A 22,939-nucleotide genomic window follows, 5' to 3' on the forward strand; every position below is an offset into this window, starting at 1 on the left:
CTAAATTCTTGCCATTAGCAATGCATATGAGACATCAGTAACTTAGAGCGACAATACTATGGCTTTCATTTTACTATAACCTATTAAAAAACAATTTCAACATTATGCTCATGGAATGACATGAATTAAGAATCCACAAACTAATTTCAAAATTGATTCTTCAGAAGTAGTAAAAACCCATATTAGTTTTCCTGTGACCAACTAGGCAGCCATAGTTGATACTGCTGTAGAGACTGTAACAAACGCTTTTGCAGGATCAAAAATAAAGTTGTTTTTTTCTCCCCAAACCACAAGCAGAAACGCTATCATAAAGTTGATGCACTCTGCTACGGGTTAAAATGTAAGGTACTGATTCAGCATCTCCAGCTGTTGCTAAGGGAGGGAAAGCTTCCCCTTCTCCAAGTGGCCATGTTCCCAAGTGGAGGTGAATAGAGGACAAGAGGGGGTGGAGAGGGGTAATGGAGACCCAGTTCTGTAGAGAGCCAGGACCTGTTGATGAGTTAGTGGGTGGTAATAACAGCATTTTTCATGAGACAGATCCAACAGTGTTCATCCAACAGTGGGAATCATTATGTGCTCTGGTCTGGCTAAAAGAGCCATTTCTTTTCTTTCTTTTTCTTTTTTTTTTTTTTTTTTAAGGGAGAAATAATTAGAAATCAACACAAACAGAAAATGTGATAGTTTAATGGTAATGAATCTGCATGGGTATAAGTCCATAACTACTAACTTCACATTCTTAAGTGAAACAAACTTCAGTTTGTGCTAAAAAACAAACTCAGCTTTGTTATATTCTGAATAAACTTGGATCTTCCTGCCACATAACATGCTAAAGTAGCATATCTGATGGCTGGAGCCTTAGCATAAGCAAACAGCAGGAGAAGCCTTGTGGTATTTTAACAGGCACAAGAAGATGTACAAACAGTTGGTGTACCGTTTTTTTTTTTTTTTTTTAATTCAGCTTTATGTGCCACATCTAAAGTTCTGAGCAGAGAAAATAGTGGATTTTTCTCATAAAATTGCTAACAGAAGAGGGATACACATGCACCTTTGTGGGTCTGATGGATTTTTATGTATGTGCACAGCTCACTGCACTGCCACCTCGTTCAGAAATGAGCCCTGCACACTTCCCAGAGGAGCACAGGGACAGGCTGGTGAGGCACTGGCTCTGAACTCATGCACAGTCTGTTCTGAATCTTAGTTTTGACATTTTTCTAGCTAAATTACCAACATTTATCTCTTCTTCCAGCTATGGGTATAAAAAAATTAAATTATTCAACATCTAGACACCATCAGTTAGTAAACATACAAAGATGAACAGCTCCAATTATTTGCGTCAAGGTGTTCACAGTCTGATTATTTATTTAGATAAAAGTTGCTTAGCCTCTTTGAAGCAAGACTTTCCCATTTGCAACAGGAGAGCATCTAGTTAATACAGAGGATTAATGAGAGGATCCTGGAAGATACTGTAAAGCACCAGCATCCTTACGGGCATGCATTAAAAATCAATAGGTAAAAAAAATTTTGTTTTACTCAAGCGACACTAAATATAGCCTGTGTTATCTCCATCCATATTCAAGGCAACTGGCAGATTTACCCAATAAAAACTCTGAGAAACCACTAAGCAAGAAAGCTGGAAAGAAGGCAGGTGCTGATGTTTCCTTGTACAATAGGAGATTTGATAACTTGGAGAGCCAGAAACTCATAGTCAGAGAGAAGCTATTTTCTAAGGACCACAGACACAAACTCTAATGGGAATCACTGGTAACCTCACACAACATTCTGGGTAAGAAGTCTTGGGGGCTCTGGCAACTCAGTGAAAACAAACACCTACTTAAACAGACTGAAAGATGTGCCATGGAAATGCTACTAGTACAGTACAGAGGACCAAAGGTCTGTGCTTGTGGCCACAAAATTTCACTGCACAAAAGGACCTAGAGTACTAGTTCGAAATGCACATACATAGGTTCCACTCCCAAGGGTTTTGATTTGGGAATAGGGATGGTAGACTTAGCTGCACTTATAAGGAGCACTCCACATGAATTTGATGCAGGTGACATAAATTCCACACTTTCAGCATTGTATCATTACCATCTTCATAAATAATTGATTACTGGAGGCAATCCTCTAGGGACTGATTATACTGAGAAACAAAACATTGCCTTCTGACTCAAGAAGCCTACAATGGAGTTTGTAAAATAATCTTTTAAAATTCCAAAGGCCATAAATATATAGATAAGAAATTGAATACAACAGATTTTTTTTTAAGTAGGAGCAATTACTGATGGTTATATGAAAACTACAGAGAGCAATTAGGAATAGTTTATGGGACTTTAAGGGAAAAGAAGAACATATACAAATGAAAAGGGCAAAAGAGGTAAAGTGTTATGAACAAAATTATTTAGTAGGAATGCATAAGAAGTATCTGGGAGGATGGAGAATATAATCATGGAACTTAAAAGTATCTTAAAGCTCTTTCTTATCTGTATCAGCTTTCAGATTTGAACCCCGCAGCTAATTAGTGCTCAGATGGTAGTATCATAAACCTTTGGAGGGATCTAGTTCAACTGATTCTCCAGAATCATCTACTTTATTTTGTCTATTAAAACAAAAGTCCTGATATTTGGGGGACATTCATATAATTATAACTATTTATTTTTAAAAATTCCCTTTATAGACACTCAACCTCTTAGGAAGTTCTAGCTCCACAGAGAACACTCCTTCCTTAGGGCAGTTGGTTCAACAATGTTGGGTGCTCTTGCCTCCACAACTCCTTCTCCCCATGATGGGAGCTGAATTGGGATAGGCCCTTAAGAATCTGCCAGTTCAGCTTGCTAGTCAGTAAGACTCTCATCTACAATGGAGAGTTCCCATAACCTTCAAGCCTTTATAGTCAAACCAAAGAAATTATAATAACAGTAGACACTTCAGTGGAACTATATGGGGATTGTGGCAGTGTAGCAAAGATCATGAACTTTTACAGAAAAACAAAACAAAAAGCCCCAGGGTCTGCTATCTATTAATCTTTGATGCTAACTACACAAATGACATAATATATTGGAGCTTTAACTATAAAATGAGCACAGTAAAAGTTGCTCTATTTATTTCAAAAAGGTGTTGAAAAAAATTGAATAAGATAATAATGAGAAAGGTTCCACATACTGTGCAAAACTATATTGATATAAACTACATTGATTATTAGTAATAATTATTGTTAATATTGTTTATGTAACTACTTGGGGTTAGATCTGAAACTCCCTTATTCCCAAGAATAGAATAAGGAGAGAAAACTGATAATGGTATTTTATGAGAGCAAAACAATTGACTTGTTTTTTAAATGGCGCCTTTTTGTGAGTCATCTTAGGTTATTAGGACAACAGGTTATTGGAACTTTTTAAGGCTTGACAACTCTTGCAGTAAGGAAATAGATTGTGAAATAAATCCTCAGCCAATGAACAAATAATTTCTTTGAAAAAACCATTAATTAAACAAATATGAAATCAGATTGCCAGAAAATCCACAGAACACTTCTTAGGAATGTCAGTTTTTGGAACCATATGCCATGTGGCCTTTTGTGCTACACAATGGCCACAGGAGTCTTTTTTACTCTTGGATCTGCTGCAATGTGATCAACCAAGTTACTTACCTCTTTGGTCTCTTTTTCTGCTTCAGTAAAATGAGGGGTTAAGGCTGAATACATCATTTTCAAAACCCTTCTTAGCTATTAAAACATATTGTACATATTAAATAAGTGGTGCTATTTATAGTATACTCTATAATATTTTCTGTCTCAGAAAATGGCACCATCCAGTTGTGAAAGCCAAAATCTAGAATCCCTCTTCATCTCCATCTCCAATCAACCTTTCTCATGGATTTTACCTCCTTACTAAATAGCATTCATCTCTTTCTATTTCTACTACTACTACTTTAACATTTAGCAACCAGATGGACCTTTTAGGAACAAATGATTATATCGAGCTTCTGTTTTAAAAATAGTTTAAAAGCTCATTGCTCTTCCCAATTAACCACCCTGTCAATTAGCATGGTTTACTCCCTCTCTCATCCTCACTTTTTGTCCAATGAGGTAATAGTTCCGTCTCTGCTGCAGAAAGAGATCTCTCCCTCACAGACCCTCTAGGCCTTCTCTTTCACAGACCGAGTAAAAAGCAGTACCACAGGGAAGGCTGTGCATTTGATCAGACGATCTGGGTGGACATTTCAGGTCTACCATTTCTATCTGTATCTACCATTTTAATGTGTTCCTTAATCCTTTTGAACCAGTTTCTTCATGTATAAAATGGTTAAAATATGTCATGGTAATTGTTGTGAGGGTCACTCTAAATAACACTTATAAAAACTTCTGATAGTTGCCTTTCTTTACTAAAAAACCCTTCACAAGTTAGTGATGACATATAAAAAAAAATTGAATCAACTTATTTTCAAGACTCTGGATTTTGGTCACTGACATCTTTTAAGTTATCAGTTAATGTTAGAAAAGGTCATAAGAGACTTACAAAAGAAATCCAAATAACTTGTTGACATATGTTTGCCAAACTGGTACTTTAAGTAGATTGGACTGTATGTTCTATCTAGTGGTCAAGGGTTACCATAAAAGGTTTGAGAAATGCTGCAGAGAGATGAACAAAAATGCACTATTTTTAAACATACAATATTTTAGTGTTTGTTTGGTAAAAGTAATTCCAGTTAATGAGCTAGTGTGAAAGTTCAGCTATAGAAATTAATCAATGTGCCAAAAATGGAAATTCGCTCAGCCAAACTATGCCACTTCATTATAAGCTTTACCTAACAATGCCAACTACGTTTACAGTACGCATAGCATGCTTCCTATGATTGTCACAAACGTCATGCTAAGTGATGACTGCTATTCATTGGTCATAAATCTTTAGACAAGAAAATACTGGGAGGCCTAATAAATTTCAGTGTTTTCTGTTGATCTTCCGTTCATCTTCCAGCTTCCTCCCCACAATGCTCTCTAGTATCCTTGTTTTCCAGAGAAAAAAATGTGGACATAAATTAGGCTCATTGTAAATTATTTAATGAATTTCCAATTCCATTTAAACAAATCTAACAGAGAAGTATTAATAGCTTAGAAATGATATCTAAGTGTACTAATTTATCTTTAGCCAAATATTGCTTTTTAATTATAGCTTCATATTTTCCTATTGTAAGTACTGTACAGTGTCACATAGGCAGATTCCAGGTTTATTTTGCTCACTTTTGTAATCCGGTAACATGAAAATAGCTGTTCAATGAATTAACAAATTTATGGTGTTTTAGTCAGGCCTAAGTTTAATGCAATTTTTTTCTATACTCTTCCCCCAACAAGATTTCTTTTTTCACTTGTCAGTTTTTAAAATATGGTCTAAATATTTAAAAATACAAAAGGAAACTTACATGTTTAAATTCAAGCTCTAACTCCACATTCTTGAAGTTTTGACAGACAACTTAGGTAGAGCATGCTAGAAGAATGAAAAGGGAAAGCCTGTTGATCCTTCTGGTGAGGGAACCTCAAGGTCACTTTCCTGCCTTCAGATAAATTAAAGAGTGGGTCTGCCACTTGATAGTGGATGCAACTGAATCACAGACTAAATGATTTGCCTAAAGTACACAGCAGGGTATAAACTAGAAATCAATCTCCCTGACTTGTGCTGGGTGATTGCTCTCACAATAGTCTAAGCCCAAGAAGGTAGTATGAAATATGTGAGTCTTCTGTAATGAAGTTCAGGAAGTTTCCATTCTGTCCCAAAGGTCCCTCTGTAGTATTTTCTTTGTTGAATCATAATTTATACAGAATGCGAGTGGGAATCAATTAGAAACCAGTAGTGAATGATCATCTTTATGTCTGAAGCAAAACAAGAAGTAAAGTCCCATTGTAGGTGTTTCAATGTTATTGAGATAGCATCTTTTTTTCTAAAATGATTTCTCACAGGAAAAAAGAAATCTTAATGTGAAGTTTTAAAAAAAAAAAAAAAACCTCACAAAGAAGGAAAAACCACAGATATCAATGAGGTATCTTAGACTGTGATTTGTCAACAAATAAGTTGATTTAAAATTCATAGCTTTTGCCTTGTGCTATGGCATACGCCTGCAATCCCAGTGACACGGGGGGTTAAAACAAGAAGATCACAAATTCGAGGCCAGCCACAGCAACTTAGAGTCCCCTGACACCCTAAAAAAGGACTGGGATGTAGCTTATCAGTAAAGCACCCCTGAGATCAATCTGACTACCAATAAATAAATAAATAAATTCATAGTTGTTTATATTTTAGTGTAACCTTAAATCATTAAGGGAAGGAGAAAATAACTTGTCTAAAGGATGTATACCTTTGCCAGTCAGGTATCCCAGGAATCATTAGTATTGTAGAATTAATACAAAATAGTTAGGGAATGCTTTAAATTTCTTTGTTATGTTTTCCCCTAGTACGACTGGTTTTTTTAATATCCATGGGTTCCACATCCATGGTTTCAACAGAGGATTGAAAACATATATCTTTTTAAATTTTGTTTGTACTAAACTTGTTTTTCCTTTGTCATATTTCCTAAAACCATGGCGTTACTATTTATATGACATTTACACAGTGTTAGGTATAAGTAATCTAGAGATGATTTAGTATACAATTGGATGTGTGTGGGTTATATGGAAATGCCATGCCATATTACATAAGGGATCTGAGCATTTGAGGATTGTGTCATCTGAGATGGAACCTGGAACCAATCCCCTATGGATACTGAGGGATGATTATATATAATAAACACTTGAAAATGCTGTACAAATGGGAAACATAAAAAGGGAATATTGGTAAGCTTTTACTCCTCAAGGTCTAGGATGCCACACTGTTTTAACAAGTGATATTTGATATCAACATTAGAGCTCAATCATTATGCCTTTTAGTAGTTCTTAAATAATAATACAGAAACTGGAACTTAGATCAGATCAGATCTCAGATATGTGACTTCTCTTTGGTGATCATATGGAGAAAGAGCTAAGGACTGTGTTTGAACTTGCAGGGTGATAAGAAGATATGTTATTGGCCCCCATCCTCTTTTAAACCATTAAAACATCAGTAATGTTTTCCTATTTTAAATATAAATGACCTAATTTTCTCTACATTCTGTGCCCTTTAAACATCATCTAAAAGTCATATTTTGCCATTCAAATTATTTAAGTCCATTCTAATTCCTCTCGATTATTTTGCCTTTAATCTTTTCTCCAGTGTACAGTATCAGAATCTATGCATCAGAGAGCATGAGGTCTGCTGTTGCAAACATTAATAAAATCTATCATTTAGGAACAGTTACTTATACTTTGTTTAATCTCTAATGGAAAGGGTTTTTCTAAATATTTACACCAGAACAGTTGTAAGAATGAATCCTGCAAACTTGCTGCGTGCGGGTCTACTCCCAGAAGTAGAGGGTTGGGGTGTGTGTGTGTGTGTGTGTGTGTGTGTGTGTATGTGTGATTCCTGATCTTATAATTTTAAGCAGCCTTGGAATTTCAGGGAGCTGCCTGCTAGAGTATAAAAGGATTTGTATTAACAAAAAGGTACTTCAGTGTGCAGTGCAATTCAAGTAAAGTATTTGAACAGCCACTTTAGTTTATTGCTCTTGTAAAAATGACTTTCTATTTGCTTCAGGTTTAAAGAAAAGGGATTATGCAGGTTTCAGACACTCAGTGAATAAATTATCTATAAGAAAAGAAACTTGTATGAAAAGTGTGAAGAAACATCAAACTTACTCTGTGCGTTGGTTCTCAAAGTGTTTAATACATAGAAATGACTTGTTTCTTTCCCGAGTGCTAAGTGGAGTCAGCATACAAGAGTTGTACACTGGGGAGAGAACTGAAATCTGCCAAGATAAATGCGAAGATAAATGCAGCAGTGTTTTATAAATTAACTCAGCTGTCTGTCTGTTTATTTTTTCTTTGGGTTCTAAAATTAAAACTGTTCAACTCATCTTAGCAGTAGTTGAGAATTTAGGGAGTGCATGAGGAAGTGAATTTGGGCTAGGAAGGATGAGGAAAATTTCCTGCACTGGAAAATCTTGGCAATTTTCATTTGAAACATGCTCTTATCTCATGAACTATAGTGCTTCTGCCCAACAGTCTATGAATTAAGTAGTTTGGCTAAAAACTATTACATGAAGGTTTCTGGGATTGTAAACACTCCATTTATAGCATGATTAATATATTAAATTCAGACACAGACAGTTTTAAATGAATTCCTGGATGTCCATGGGGTGTCCACATGGATACTGAAGATGGCAATGGTGGCCTGAAAAGATTTGGAGCTTCTCTTACTGGAATTCTCCCTTTCTTTATTACAAATTAGACTGACATATGGGCACATATACCCACAGGTCTGAAAACATACATGAATCAGGGGTTGGGTCCTTGAGGCTTGATACTGGGTGTAATGACAAATGCTAGCAATTGTTCTAGGAGTAAGTATGCATCTATATGATCCTGCAAACCTAACTAGCCTTCCAGGAAATCCCACTGATCTCTTTTAAAAGCTCGGATCTCCATCAAGCTCTGGATACAATTGAGACATTGATTTTTCTATGTGAAGAACTACTAAGAGTTATCATTTTGAGGATGGCATGAAATTGTGAATTCAGATCAAAGGGCCTAAGGATACAATCTCTGGGTCTTCTTTCTTCTTAATGAATAAGTAATGAGAGTCCTTTTAGCTTCTGGATCAAAAACATTATCTTATTTTGAGAAACAAAACTATATTCTGTAAGAAATATTCAACGCTTAATATGTGCTCAATTAGTTTGTAGCCAAGCAACTGTTGTCCTTCTGTGTTTAATGGCAGAAACTATAGCATCAAAAGATAAGGGTGCAAGTAAATAGGTCAAAGTGTTACAGCTAAATTAAAAAAAATTTTTTTTTGATTCTTCCATTCTTTGCTGCTGCTGCTGCTGCTGCTGCTGCTGCTGCTGCTGCTGCTGCTGCTGCTGCTGCTGCAACTGCTGCTGCTGATGATTTGTGCTAAGGATTGAAACCAGGAGTGCTTTACCACTGGGTTACATCCCCAGTAACCCTGCTCCCACCACCACCCCCCTTTTTTCTTTTTCTTTTTTTGGTACCAGAGGTGATTAACTACTGAGCCACATCCCCAGCCCTTTTATTTTCATATTTTTTAGAGACAGGGTCATGCTAAGTTGCTTAGGGACTCACTAAATTGCTGAAGCTGACTTTGAGCTTGCAATCCTCCTGCCTCAGCCTCCCAAGCCACTGGGATTACAGATTTGTACTACCAGGCATGGCTAGTCCTAGTCCTTTTTATTTTTCTTTTGAGACAGAGTTTCACTGAGTTGCTGAGGGTCTTGTTAAATTGCTGAGGGTAGCCCCAAGTTTGCAATCTTCCTGCCTCAGCCTCCTGAGTTACTGGGATTACTGGCATGTGCCACTGCTTTAGTCTTATGTTATTTCATTGCCAAACTCAAAACTAAAGAAAATCAAATGTGTTATTCTTCTGTATGGGTCATAATGATAAACAAATCACTATAACTATTAGGTTTATGCACCATGCAAGAGGTCAGGGTTTATTTACCACATGATCCATGAATATTGCTAGCTGCCAGAAAAAGCTGGCCAGGAAAAGATTTTGACTTCCTCTCTGTTTTAGTCAGCTTTTTCATCACTGTGACCAAAAGACCTGATGTGAAAAATGTAGAGGAGGAAGAGTTCATTTGGGGCTCATGGTTTTAGAAGTTCTCAATTCACAGATGACTGACAGTTGCTCTGGGCCCAAGGTGAAGCAGAACGCCATGGCGGAAGTGCATGGTGGAAAAAATTAGCTCAGGACATGGAAAAGAGGAATCAGGGAGAGCTCCTTTCACCTGGGACAAAATATAGACCCCAAAGGCATGCTCCCAGTGACTTATCTCCTCCAGCCACACCCTATCTGCCTACTGTTACTGCCCAGGTAATCCTTATCTGGGGATTAATGCACTGATTAGGTTAAGGTTGTCATAATGCAATCATTTCACCTCTAAACTTTCTCACATTGTCTCACACTTGAGGTTTTGGGGGACGTCTCATATCTAAACCATAACACTCTGTATATTCAAATTAAGCAACATCACTCATCCATATGTCTATAAATAGAATTAGTAATCTAAGCTCAAGGTAATATGACAATATACAGAAGTCATTCTGAATAATAAAGGAATTTGAAACTTGAAGGATATTGACTAGCAGGAGCTTTGTGTCTTTGTTTAAATGAAGATCTATCAAATGAGGTTATTATACATAGACTTGTGTGCTTCTTGAATATATTCCTATGAAAAGAGTAAATTGTCTTCCAATTTGTCATATAATGAAAGTTTAAAATGATAACTCCTCTTATTTGTTGATAATTTCTACTTAGCCACTTCCAGTACTATGCTTCTAAAAGGTATCATTTTAAGTACAAGTGAGTTTAATTTTTTTTTTTTTAATTTTTAAAAATGTTTTATTGTGAATTCACTCTTGGCCTTAGTTCTGGGAATTTTTAGAGCTCTTGTCTTGGTGTAAATGCACTGCCATCTTATTGTCAAATGTTCCTTCAATAATTATTATAGCTAAATTGACCTAAGGATGCTTATAAGGATTTGGTCCCTTCCCTTTCTCTCCTAGTAAGGTAATTCTTTGGGGAAGACTGAGACTACATTCCTGTGGTTCTTTCAGTCTGCTCAGGAAGGAAGGAGGATTGTGAGCGTGACAGAAATTCTCATTGTGGGCTTTGCAATGCTGCAGGCAGGCAGGTGGTTTATAGAGGATGGTGACATGAACTCTGCACGTACTAATGACGGGTTTCCATCTTTTGCATGTTTGGGGTGAATGACCTATTGAGGAAAAAAAATAGGTGAAAAAGCATTGTTTTCTGGAGGATTTCCTGCTCTCTGTAACTCATGATTTCTCCCAATCATTAGGGACAAGTAACGAGGTCTAACCACGGAGCAATGGCTCAAGCACGCTATGATGACCCTCCTCCCAAGGAGCCTGGCTTTGCTCATTCTAATTACTTTTGGCAATTGTGGTTATTGGGATTTGGCCTAGTGACTCACTGGAACCCAAATTTTCCCAAAGAGCCCCTTTAACAAGCAGAATTAAATCTGACAGGAAGCCCAGACTTCCACCTCAGTTTTCATGGAGTTTTCCCCGATTTATGGCAAGGTTTGAAAATTCTTCATGGACGAGTAAAGAATAATAAACAAGATTTAATGAAGATAACTACTCAAAGAAGAGCACATTAGGAGTGAAGTAAAAAACAGTAAGTTTTTTTTACTACCACAAAGTTTTCCCCATTAAGTTAGAGTTAAAAACTATGCTATTTTTAGTAGTTTTACTGATCACCAGTAGTCAATCTAAAGTTAGGAATTATAGAGACCATAAAAAGGAAAAGGGTGTTTATTTCTTGTTAGGCAGTTGTCTAACCATTAGGATTCTCCTAACAACAAGGAGGATACTAGGGCACATTGCCAATCAAATAGTAAGACATAAACAAAGAAACAAAAAACAGTGGTTTATTATGAAGTAGCTTTGAAAAAAGGTTGAATATGGCTATATGGCCAGTGCTCCATGATCCACAGATGCCTTCTTTACTGCATCACCCACCACAGCAGAGCCCAGAAGCAAGCACACTCACCCATAAGCCAGTGCTCTTATTCCACAAAGCCAGTACCTACTAAATACACTATCATGTCACTGCCTGCACTTTATTCCTAGACTCTTTGAGACAATTCTCTATCAGATAGTCCTGTCTTTGCAAGTCAGTGCCCCAAGTTTATCAATACTCTAATTAAAAATAGAGTCCTATCAGATTGTTTTATATTTTCAACTAGCATTTGCGCAAATGATATACAGTTCATCTCTTATTACACTCCACACAAGTTTATGTTGCCTGTCAAACCCTCATAAACCTGGCATTGTTTTCAACAGTTGCTCAGATGCAATAGTTATTCTTGAATTAAGGGCCTGATGATATTTCCCAGTCTCAGCCCGGCATTCGTATCACCAGAACTACTTTTAAAAATAAGGATATCCAAGTCCCATCTCCAGGGATTGATTTATTTCATCTACGGTGTGGTCTGGGTACTGGTTTGTGTTTTAAAAAGATCTCCAGTTGATTCTCATGTGGACTCAACATTGAGAATTTACTGTACCAAGACCCATAAAGAAAAAATTCAGAGTGGAGGTTACTATTTATGCTGCTTGTGGTAAAAGGAATAATAATAACAGATTTTATGAAGCATCATAAATATAACTTTTCTAGATAACAAAATGTAGGCAGTGAAAAATCTATTGTGGTTGTAAATTAGATGGAAAGATTTTGATATTTAACTATAAAATTATAGACCTTGCCCACATCCTCATGCCTAAGTTAATCTTCTCTTGGATATGTACATCATATTTGGGAAGAAAAATTTCAGAATATTTCAAATAAACTGTGCAATCCTATTGCTTTTTATGAAAAAGATCAGCAACTTTTTAATTCTTAAAAACAATGCAGGGCAGGTTTAAGGAAAGAAAGGATGAAGGTTAGAAAAAATAAGGACATGTAGGGGACAAGACTTGAATACCAGAAGCCACCTACTCAAGTAATGTTTGAAAAAGATTTGTGGTTTGTCTCATGTGGAGTAAGAGAAAATGACCAAAGAAGAGAGGGTAAGAGAAAGGAAAAGTAAGGTGGGGTTTGAGAAAAGGCCTTGTGATTGCCCCAGGAGTTGAGCTGGCAAGTGCAAATGTGGGCTTTGGGGCCAAACTAGACTAGAATCCAGGTTCTCACATCTTCATTGTCTGGTGGACTATGGTGAGACCACTGAAATATTCCTCCAGGGTATGTATGAGGACTAAATGGGATCAATTTTTCAAAGACATTACCTAAAGGGGTTGCTACTCTTAGGTAATTAAAACATGGAATATATTAAGTAAAATTGTCATCACAATGCTTTTAAAAAGTATAAATATATATTAAGATAAAACATATAGGAATATAACAGTGATTCTGGAAGCTATGATGCTATAGTTTACCATGAAGCATTTAATATGCTTTGACATATTAGTTTATCTCTTATTGGCAAAATATGACTTATAACCCCTCTGATTATATGCCAGCTGTCAAGATGACTGTGTTTATACCTTTGAGGTCCTTTTGTATGACAGAGAACAGAATAGTGAGAAACTACTGCTTTTTCTTACCAACTTATTGAGCATATGTTAAGAAAACAGTGTTCTAAAATAAGCAGTTCACAAATTGTTATTTTACATTGTGTGGTGGTGGTTTGTATTATGTGGTTATAAAATGGGGGTTGCTTTACCACTTACTCTCAGGAATGTGCTTTGTATTGGGGTATAATTATAAATATGCTTACCAGCTAGTTTTCTGGGGACAATTTTTGGGAGTGAATATAGCACACTGGGTTATTATGTATACATTTTGGAAAGGTAACTAAATCTAATCCATGACCATGCCAAGTACTCAGAAGGAGACTAGGAGAACAGACTTCTTCCTATACAGAAACCCAGAAACAAAGCAAAGGAAAAAGGAAGCCTGGGCCTGGTTATTACTGAGGCTGGACAATTCCTCGGTGGGGATGTTACACTGAGGGACGAGATTCCTGCAAGATTTATGCCATTCTGGGATTCTGTTTTTAAAAAGAACACTTTGTAGAGAAATCTCTTGAAAGTAGAATGCTACTGTTATAAACAGATACTAGGTCCAAATGGAATGGTTCAAAAAATCATTTTTATACCCTACAGAAACTTTGCTTTTATTACCATAAAGTTTTCCAAGTCTCCTCATGCTCTGTGGCAAAGTAACATAGTCCCTCAGGTAATGGGGCTTCCAAGTATAATCTTCAACTTCAAGATCTGGCAGCTGACAACTGCAGCTCATGCCAGTGACCATTCTCTTATGTAATACAGAGAATACTATGAAAATGAGGAACCACAGTGAAGAATGTATTAAACCATTTAAAGTGGACAACACGCTTAATGTAATTAATCTTAATTTATACTACCAGGAAGAATGAGTCTCAATGTCAGCAATGCAAACCTTTTGATAACAATAAACAAGGTATCATGAGATCTTATCTCACATGTCCAGCTATCCCCTTTATGTGAGTGACTCTAAAGCTCTTGATTTCAGTTCTTGATACTCACTGAAACTGGTTTGGACTCCATAAATGTCTTATAAGTGCCTCAAAGTAAAGAGAGTTCAAAAGAAAAATAAGTTTCCCATCAAATCTGCTTCTCCTACTTGCCTGTGTTTGTGTTTGTCTATCATTTTCCCACTAACCAACACCTGAGTCCTCATACTCCAAGGTTAAGTGCCAAATATGACTTTCCTTCTTTTTCCCTTTCACATCCAATTGCCCAGAACTACTGATTTGATCAAAATAAATTATCTGCTACATGTATTCTCATTCTCAATCATTCACTCTCAGCACAGGGTTTTTTGCCTTAAACCTGGACTATCAGAATTAGCTCTCCCTTGTCAGCATAGGTCGCCTTTGAAAGCCTGCCATGGTAGGGTAGCTCTCAAGCGCTGCTCTGCTTGGTATTTCAAATCAGCTCCCTATGATTCTAAGCCCAAGCCTAAGTCTATGGAGCTGCCATAGACTGCTGACTGATGCTTCAGCTCTGGTTTTCAGACACTAGAAACTGATGGATGGGGCATTATCATAATTAACTCATTCCTGAGTTTAAAAAGTTGCTCATTAGTTAATATTTATGTGATAAACCTTATGGGATAAATTTACTTATAATAAATGATTGCTTATATTTACAGTTTTATTTGCTAAATTTAGTTGAACAGAACAAATAAGCTTAGAAGGATTATTTAGCTAACTAGTCATGACTTATGTTCTCATTCCATAAGATTCGAAGTTGAGAAGACTAGTGAATGATGTAGGTCTAAATTTTTTAAATCAACTTCCTCCTTTTTCCATGGGAGAAATGTCACTTTAGGTAGTAAAATGACTTGCCAGCGTTACACAATCTTGGTAACAGAGCTGGGTCCAGAACCCAGGTTTCAGCTTTTCAGTTTCCTCTTCCACACTTACATTGGGGATTCTCCTTCTCAGGTCTCAGTCTTTACTATGAACTTACGCTGCTTGCCACTCATGAAATCATTTGATACAGATTGAACACTAATAAGGCAGTGCTTGGAGAATAGATAAACTTTTACATGAAATATACAGACAGTTATAAGCAATTAAATCTATTTCGTTCTTTAGTAACACTGAATTTTCCTTTAAAAAATTCCAAAAGAATTTTAGTGACAACAGATGGTAACGAGGTTCCTATGCAAAATTACAAAGGTAGAAATGCTCTTATCAGAAAAGAGGCACCTGCAACTACATTTTTAAAAATGAAATTTTAAGCTATTCAAACTGTTCATGTGTTAAAATATTGCAGGTATTTTGCTTAAAAGTTACATGTTGTTGAAACTTTGGGAGTAGAGAATGGAATTTCTCAGCATTCAATGACACTTATGCATTTAGCATTCTCAGCACCCCCACAATCCTTGACAATGGAACATTCCATTATTTTTAGTATTGCTTGGGTTACAACTTTTATCAGAATGCTAGCAATATTCCTGAATGGAAAGATCTAAAGGGATAAATTAAATAAACAGAAAAATACAGGTAGCACCTTCCACAAATGTATACTTCATGTATTTTATTAAGGCTTTTTACTTATTTGACGGTGTTGGAAATTGAACCCAGAGCTTTGTGCATGCTAGACAAGTGCTCTATCACTGAGCTATATACCCAGCCCTTTATTAAAAAATAATAGCAAAGCATTTTCAAATTCACTGGGTTCTCCAACAGATGGTAAATTTTAAGATAATCCAATTGTGTTCATCCTTGAGAAAAATTCACAACAAAGAATTTACATTTTCTCTCAAAATCTAAAGCAAGACCAAAAAACTAAATAATTTATAACAACATTTTTTCAAATTATCATTTTTGAAAGAATGCTGGTGTACAATGTATTACTAGGAGAAGAAACAGTCATAACTAAGTCAAATGTAAAATTTCAACACTGTCTTGCCTGATCCTTACCATGCCCTGAATGATGTTTTCCTAATGGTAACCAAAGTTGATTCTTGCATTTCATGAAATACAATATCCACTATCCTGGCATTTCAAGAATTCACTGCTTGGAAATTTTGGGGGGTGGGGATGGGAAGTGTGATTAAATAGTGAGGAATTGAGAAAAGAAAGTCCATGGCAATGTCTAAAATGAAACTTCTGGTTAGAGATAAAAGGAAAAAAGATTATTTAGTAAATCATTATATCTATAGTAGTTTTATTTTTTCATAGTTCATTCTGACAATTACAGAGTAATCTTTCCATCTTAACTCTACGTATTAAAAACACTACCTTACCTAGGATTCAAAAGAATTTTGCATATAAAAGAGATTAGACATTTAACTAAAAAATATTTTAGATATTTAGTAGCAATCTGGAGAATTCTGTCCAGATTCAAATAATCTAAAACGATCAAATGACTAATAAACTCGTTTTGTAGTAGTATAGCAAGGGTTTTCCCAAAATAACTTGAAAATCAAATTTTACTACATGTCGTAATTTCTATTCATTGCTTTCTGGGGACCTAATTTGTAGAATACTGAATACCAGGGAAATCTTTAATAGAGAAACGATTTAGCAACGCTTATCTACTTATAAGTTGAAATACTATTCATATTTCTTGCTTAAAGGAATATTGAAATAATCACAGCAAATCATTTTTACACTCATTTTTATATTCCCAATTACTTCGACAAACTTGGGGCTAAATGATAGCATTGTAAAGTTACTGTTTCTAATGTGCTTAATAAAAATCCTAGTGAAGTAATAACAGAATTAAAATAATATAACGACAGGATATTTTAGTAAACAAGTTTCAAAATGTAATGATGATTAAATTAGCTTCACAAAGATAGTTTTTGCTTGTATTTAGATGTTGTCACTACTGTTAATGAATTTGAATTTGTCTTTGATTTAAATGGATGCCATATGATATGTCACAGAATAACTCTCCCCAGAAAATTTTGTTCTATCTGTAAATGATTTTCTCAAAAACAAGGTAGACTGGTGACACATGTAGACAGGTGGAAAAAGAACTGTGGTAGTCAATATTCAAATCAAACTTTCATTCAATATTAATATTATAAAATGTACAGTAAAATGATTTTTGTTGTATCAGATAACTTGTTATTTTCCAAGATTAGCAATATAATCACTAAATGCATATCAGAATCTCAAAAAAATGACTCGACATCTGAAAGAATATCATTAGTAATGACCAGTTTATTCCAGTAAATTCATTTTTTATTTTATAATTATTAATATTATTTTGTTGGTAGTCTTGCTCATTTTTTCAGTCTTCTTTATGAAAAACAAAAGTTTTATAGACTATGCAATGGGGTATATTGCAATTATGTACACAATGGTTTTTCAAAAATTGCATTTATCTGGAATCTGAACAATTAAAACCCAATTAATAGATGGCAGCAAATAAAATGGACACTAACTGGTACTAATGCTTCTAACAATAGCCTTCTGGTACAGTAATATCCCACAATGTCTTCTGGATAATCAAATTATCATATTACATTTAGCGAAGTTCACTATCACTTTAGATATTTAATTCTTTGACAATGGCCACCATTGTATAATATATATAAATATCAATTTAAAAGCTTCCAGTCAAGCAGACTAGCTTATTCTCAAACATATTGGGAAATGATAATCTAGAGATGATCAAATATATTACTTATTCCTGATATCATCTCCATGACATGGATCAGCATATAGTATAAATGTATGAATAACTGGGGCTCATGACAGAAAGCAGTTCTACTTATTGACTATAAGGCTTTGTGGAGGTTGCTTACTTCCTGTTTCTCAGGCACTTTCTCTGTAAAATAGGAAGACCAATATCTGCCTCTACACTTCAAGTGACTATTCTGGGGCTCAGCTATATCATACAAATGAAAATGTGGCATAACAGTAAGGGATTACAATTATTTAATATTGTGGAAAAGATAATTTACTATTTATTTATTTATTTACTTATTTATTTATTTAATTTTAAGCACACAACCTGGAATTTCAAGGTTGGAAATACCAAGCTGCAAAGGCTGAACTTGAAATGAGTCATAAGTTGAGTTCAGGGTTCTTGATTGAGCATCCTGTACTTTAAGCTAAGGCACACCTCTAAAAACACTGCTAGAAGGGGATTTTTGAATAGGAATAGAATTTAATTTTTATCTTGAATAAATTCAATTTTGTTATCCCTAGGAACTGTATATCAATCAAAATAAAAAAAATGCTATTGTGTGTTTATTCACCATAATTAAATAGATATTTTCAAGGTACAAGATTCCTGTTTTAAAGCCTGTTTATTCTGCAAGAGGCAACACTGTTTGAAACAACTAGGATCACTAGTGTGTAACAAAGTAGAGTTAACTGAGTAAGGGTTATTTAAGTGAAACAGAAGAATGTTAACATGGCTTTATCAGCTATTTCTGAGGAAAACCCAAGGGTCTTTAGACCGGGCAGCGTTTAACTCTGTACATGAATATCTTTGCTTACAAGAACTCTGCTACCCCAACACTGAAGAAACCATTTAAAAAAAACAAACAAACAACAACAACAACAACAAAACACTTCGGAAAACAATTTTTACACCTTTTTTCCATCTCTTTTTAGAAACGGTTTTAAGCCATTGCTAGGAAGTTTAGGAAACTGAAACTATCTGCAAGCCAGAAAAGGATACTCTTAAATATCCACTTTAGTATTTTAGTCCTGTTGAAGAAAAATAGGACGTTGGCATCTTTAGAAAATAGGTTTGACAACACCTTTTTTTTTTTTTTTTCATTTTAAAAACCTGGATCTTACTCATATTTTCATTCCTTCCCCCTCCCTCGGATATTTCCAAGGAATTGGTCCACATAAGTGTGTGAATATGCAATTTGACGTTTGAGTTTCTGGGCATTCAACAAGGATCTTTCTATTCTCCACTACTTCCCCATCCTCCAGTTACGCTGCACCTGCCAAAACTCTTGTCTGTCTTCTCAGAGGACACAAGGGGTCGCCCCTCTCCCAGGATTGCACCAGCAAACCAAGCCGCAAACGCAGACCTAAGTGCGAAGGCGCAAGGAGCACCGCCTGCAGACCCACTCCCAAAGAATCACTGAGATTTCAATCCAGTCCCACGCATTCCCTTTTTCATTCCGACAACACAGCCAGAGGGAGCTTTGACTCGGCCTTGAGAAGATTAAGGCGGTCGAAAACCAGTTCTCCTTTCTCCTCCACGATTCTTCCCCTAGTCCAAGCCTAGAGGTGCACTCTCCCGCTGAGCCTCGATATTCCTACCCCACAGTGGTACTCACTAGGGAAGATGGGGACAAATGGACAACAAACTTTCCATTCAGGTTTCTTCCTTCAGAAACAAGGGTTATAAAACCGCAAACGGAGATGTCAATGACACTGACAGGACCCTGTCCCACCCCCGCAAGAGTGTAGCTCCCGACTTTGGGGGAGGGGGTGCCCTCGTGAGTGAAGGAGGGAATAGGCTGTGAGCACCCAGTGAGCACTGCTTGGAAGAGCGGATGAAAAGCAAAAGGCTGAACTTCAGCCCAGTCTCGTTTTCCCCACTAACCCTACAACTCAATTCCCCCGGACTGACCCAGTGAGGGGACCACTGGAGGACCAAAAGGAGGGAGGGCACCGCTGAGTCCCGAGCCGCTCCTTGCGTGAGGCGGCTGCACAGCCTGAGCAAAAAGAGTGGGTGGAAGGGTTACGAAGAATACAAACCATTCAGAGGCCAAGAATAATAAATTGGATGCCCTGATATGTTTAGTTTAGACCCTCCTGCACCCTGCTTCGCGATTCTTGAGGCAAAGAGCCGGGCCGCAGCCCCTGGCGCTAGGGCCCAGCCAGGTTTTTTAAAGGCAATTTTCAGGTGAATCAAACCTTGTCTGGCCGAGGCTAGTGGTACAAAGGGAGCTTTCAGGGGACCCTCATGCCCATGGGCAGGGCAGAGACAAACAGCGGCCGAGAAGCGATTACTAAATTTCCATCTCACACAAGCGGGTGTGTGTCCTCCGCGCTGCCCCTGCGTCTGCCCCAAGGAGCTTCACCCTCTGGACGCTGGGGAGGGATCCGCCCCAGGGACCAGGCAGGGCACTGATCTTGGGCTGCGCAGTCGCGGACGTCCAAGCTGCCAAGGCAATAGCATCACGCTCTGAGCCACGCGAACTCTAGGACAAATTTCTTCCTCCCCTTTCCACCAGCGACCTCAACGATGGAGCCAAAGTTGCCCTTGCCATTACGACCTGCGAAGGGACTCCCCACGCGGGCACAGACTGCAGAGCAGCGTGCGCGCCGGACTACCTCCGCGGAGTAAGATGCAAAGTTTACTTTCGCATCATATCTCTGGAAGTTGACATCTCTCAGACGCATCGACATAAGTTGAGACTGCCCTAGAAGGATGCCCTTTTACTCCCATTTGGGGCACTGTTTTATGAAGCCGTCACAAACCAGTTCCTAAGTAACAGGAGAAGGGGCGGCAAAGAAGCGAGCGCGAGTCTTTGGGGGGAATCCCATCCTCAGCATGTTTCTGTCTCAAGGGACCCACATGAAAGAGTCTGAGATGGCTAACGCGCTCACGTGTAACAAGAGAGTAACTGGAAACCCCGTATTTGTGGGGTCGCTCTGTGTTCAGACCCCCAGGCGTGGGACGTCGGGCATTTCTGCAAACAAACACACGAACTCCCTACGCCTGCTCCATTCGAGCGAGTCGCGGGAAGCTGGCAGCTCAGTCGCTATCTAGTTCCTGCCCTTCCCGGGGGGCGCTTCACTACCCGAGCGTAGCCAGGGGGCCCAGCCAAGGTCTTCCCACTCCAGGCGACCACGCAAGGTGAGGCAGCACCCCGGCCGCGCCTTTCTGGCGTTTATTCAGCTGTCAAGGGTATCCCGCAGGCCGGGCTCTCAAATGCTTGGGGCTCGAGGCCTCAAATCTTTAGAGCGAGTCTAAGGAGGACGAAACTTTCCCAGAACCTTAAGTTACTAGGGGGCGGGAGCCACACTAGGGTCCGTCTGCCCAACTCCAGCACCTTCTAGGATGCTAAGAGAGGGGCTTCGTCAATATCCCCAGAGCCCAAACTATGATCTCCTTTGGGAGGCTTTGGGTATATGGTGGGAAGATTGTTACCTCTGAGAGCAGAACTCAGGACAGGCAAAGCGACCCGACAGGTGAACGCGGCGGAAGGGAGCAAATGCGTAAAAACCCCTGCACTTACTTCTTCGCTGGCGCCTTCCCCGGGAGGCGTTTTGGCTGCCGATGTATTCCATAAAGTTCAAAATGATAAAAAACCAAGAAATCAGTCGCAAGTGCATAGTAACCCAGTAATGTTTCCCTTCTTTTTCTCCTTTTTCTTTTGATTGTTAATTATATCTAATGTTTTAAAAGTACATGTAGGTGTTAGGCGTATCTATATGGAGAGCGAGCGAGCGAGAACCCAAGCAGCGGGACTTCTCCACTCAGTTCCAAAAGGCGTGCTGTGATGGCAAGCGAAGCGGGGCGGGTGGACTGGGAAACCAACTATTGTACTTTCAAATTGTCCGAACACCGAACACTGACGGCTTTGCTGGGGTGGTTGTCATCGCCGCAAGCGAAGGTTCCAGGAGCCGCCCGGGCGGCCGCAGGTAGCATGGTGCGCGGCGGCTGCGGCCGCGGGCGGGATCCGGGCGAGCAGCGGCGGCGGAGGCGGCCCCTGGGGCTCAGAGGCTGCGGCGGCTGCGGCAGCGGCTGGGGCCCCGGGAGCGCAGGGGAGCGGACGCCGTCGGCACCGAGGCCATGGCCAAGGGGCTGCGGAGAGACCCCGATCTGCTTCTGGCGTTGGCGAGCAGGAGCCGCTCCAGTGTTGGGCTGGGCTCGGGGGAGCACCCCATAGGGGAGGGAGGGGGGAGGAAGGGGGAGAGGAGGGGGAGAGGAGGGGGGATGGCTGCGGGGGGCGGGGGGAGCTCGGGGGCGGGGAAGGAAACTGCTGGAGCAACAACCCTGAGCGACCTCAATAACTTTCAATTTCAAGAGGGAAAGAGGGAGCTGGAAAAGTACAGGCGTTGCGATTTGGCAGAGGGAAGGGAAGAGGCGCCTAAGGGGTCCTGGGTCTGCGGCGGAGCATCTCTGGACACTGCAAAGACGGCTGGAGAACACGAGCTGGGTGGGGTGGGGGAGGGACTTGGGGGAGGCCCTGCGTGCGGACAGGAGCCTCTCAGAAGGGCAGCTCCAGCAGGGAGAGGTGGGCGCCCTGGGACTGGGGGTGTTGATGCCGAGGGTCCAGCGGGTGGGAGTATCCCCACGTCCCCGCCCCCGGTCCAGCAGGTCTCGGGGCCTCAGGCTGGGCCAACCCTGTTCTCGGTGGCCATGCTTGCCTGCGCCACTGAGCCCCCACCTCACCCTCGACTGCTCCCCTGCGGCCCGCCCCTCGCCCCTTTGGTAGATAGCTGGAGGGTTTCTGGCTGCGGAGTCCTTCCCCGTTCTCCTTAGCCTCTCCTCTGTTGCTTTCCTTCCTTCCTTTCTTTCAATAAAAGTTGCTGCGGTTGGACGCCGGTCGAGTGGTCCGGAGGGAACTCAAAGGGCTCTGCGGGTCTGCTTGGCTGCGGTTTACCTGCTAGGAAGGGGGAAGACCCAGAGGTGTGTGCTCTCAGGACCGTCCGGTTGGAAATGCTATTGTGCTGCGGCTTTCTTCCAAACCGAGCCTTTACTGTGGCTCTGGAAGATTCCTCCTCCCCTCAGGCAATTCCCTCAGTAGTCAGCTCGCCCGCGTTAGGCTCTTGCGCGCGCTCTGTCTCTCTCCCTCTCCCTATCCCTCTCCCTCTCTCCCTCCCTTCCTCCGTCTCTCAATGTTCT

General features: G+C 39.3%; 1 protein-coding gene across 2 annotated transcripts in view; it reads right to left on the minus strand.

Moving 5' to 3' along the window:
* The window catches only part of RSPO3 (R-spondin 3), an 80,976-nt gene extending 59,036 nt beyond the window's left edge, over nt 1-21,940 (minus strand). The window contains exon 1 of one of the 2 annotated variants that reach the window (XM_079148750.1): nt 21,327-21,940. In XM_079148750.1, coding sequence (XP_079004876.1) covers nt 21,327-21,423 — 97 coding nt within the window. In that variant the 5' untranslated portion in view covers nt 21,424-21,940. The remainder of the gene's footprint in view (nt 1-21,326) is intronic. The other variant, XM_079148751.1, reaches the window with a different exon arrangement.
* Nucleotides 21,941-22,939: the final 999 nt, after the last annotated feature.

The sequence above is a fragment of the Sciurus vulgaris genome (genome assembly GCF_902686455.1).
Source record: "Sciurus vulgaris genome assembly, chromosome: 7".
Taxonomy (NCBI): domain Eukaryota; kingdom Metazoa; phylum Chordata; class Mammalia; order Rodentia; family Sciuridae; genus Sciurus; species Sciurus vulgaris.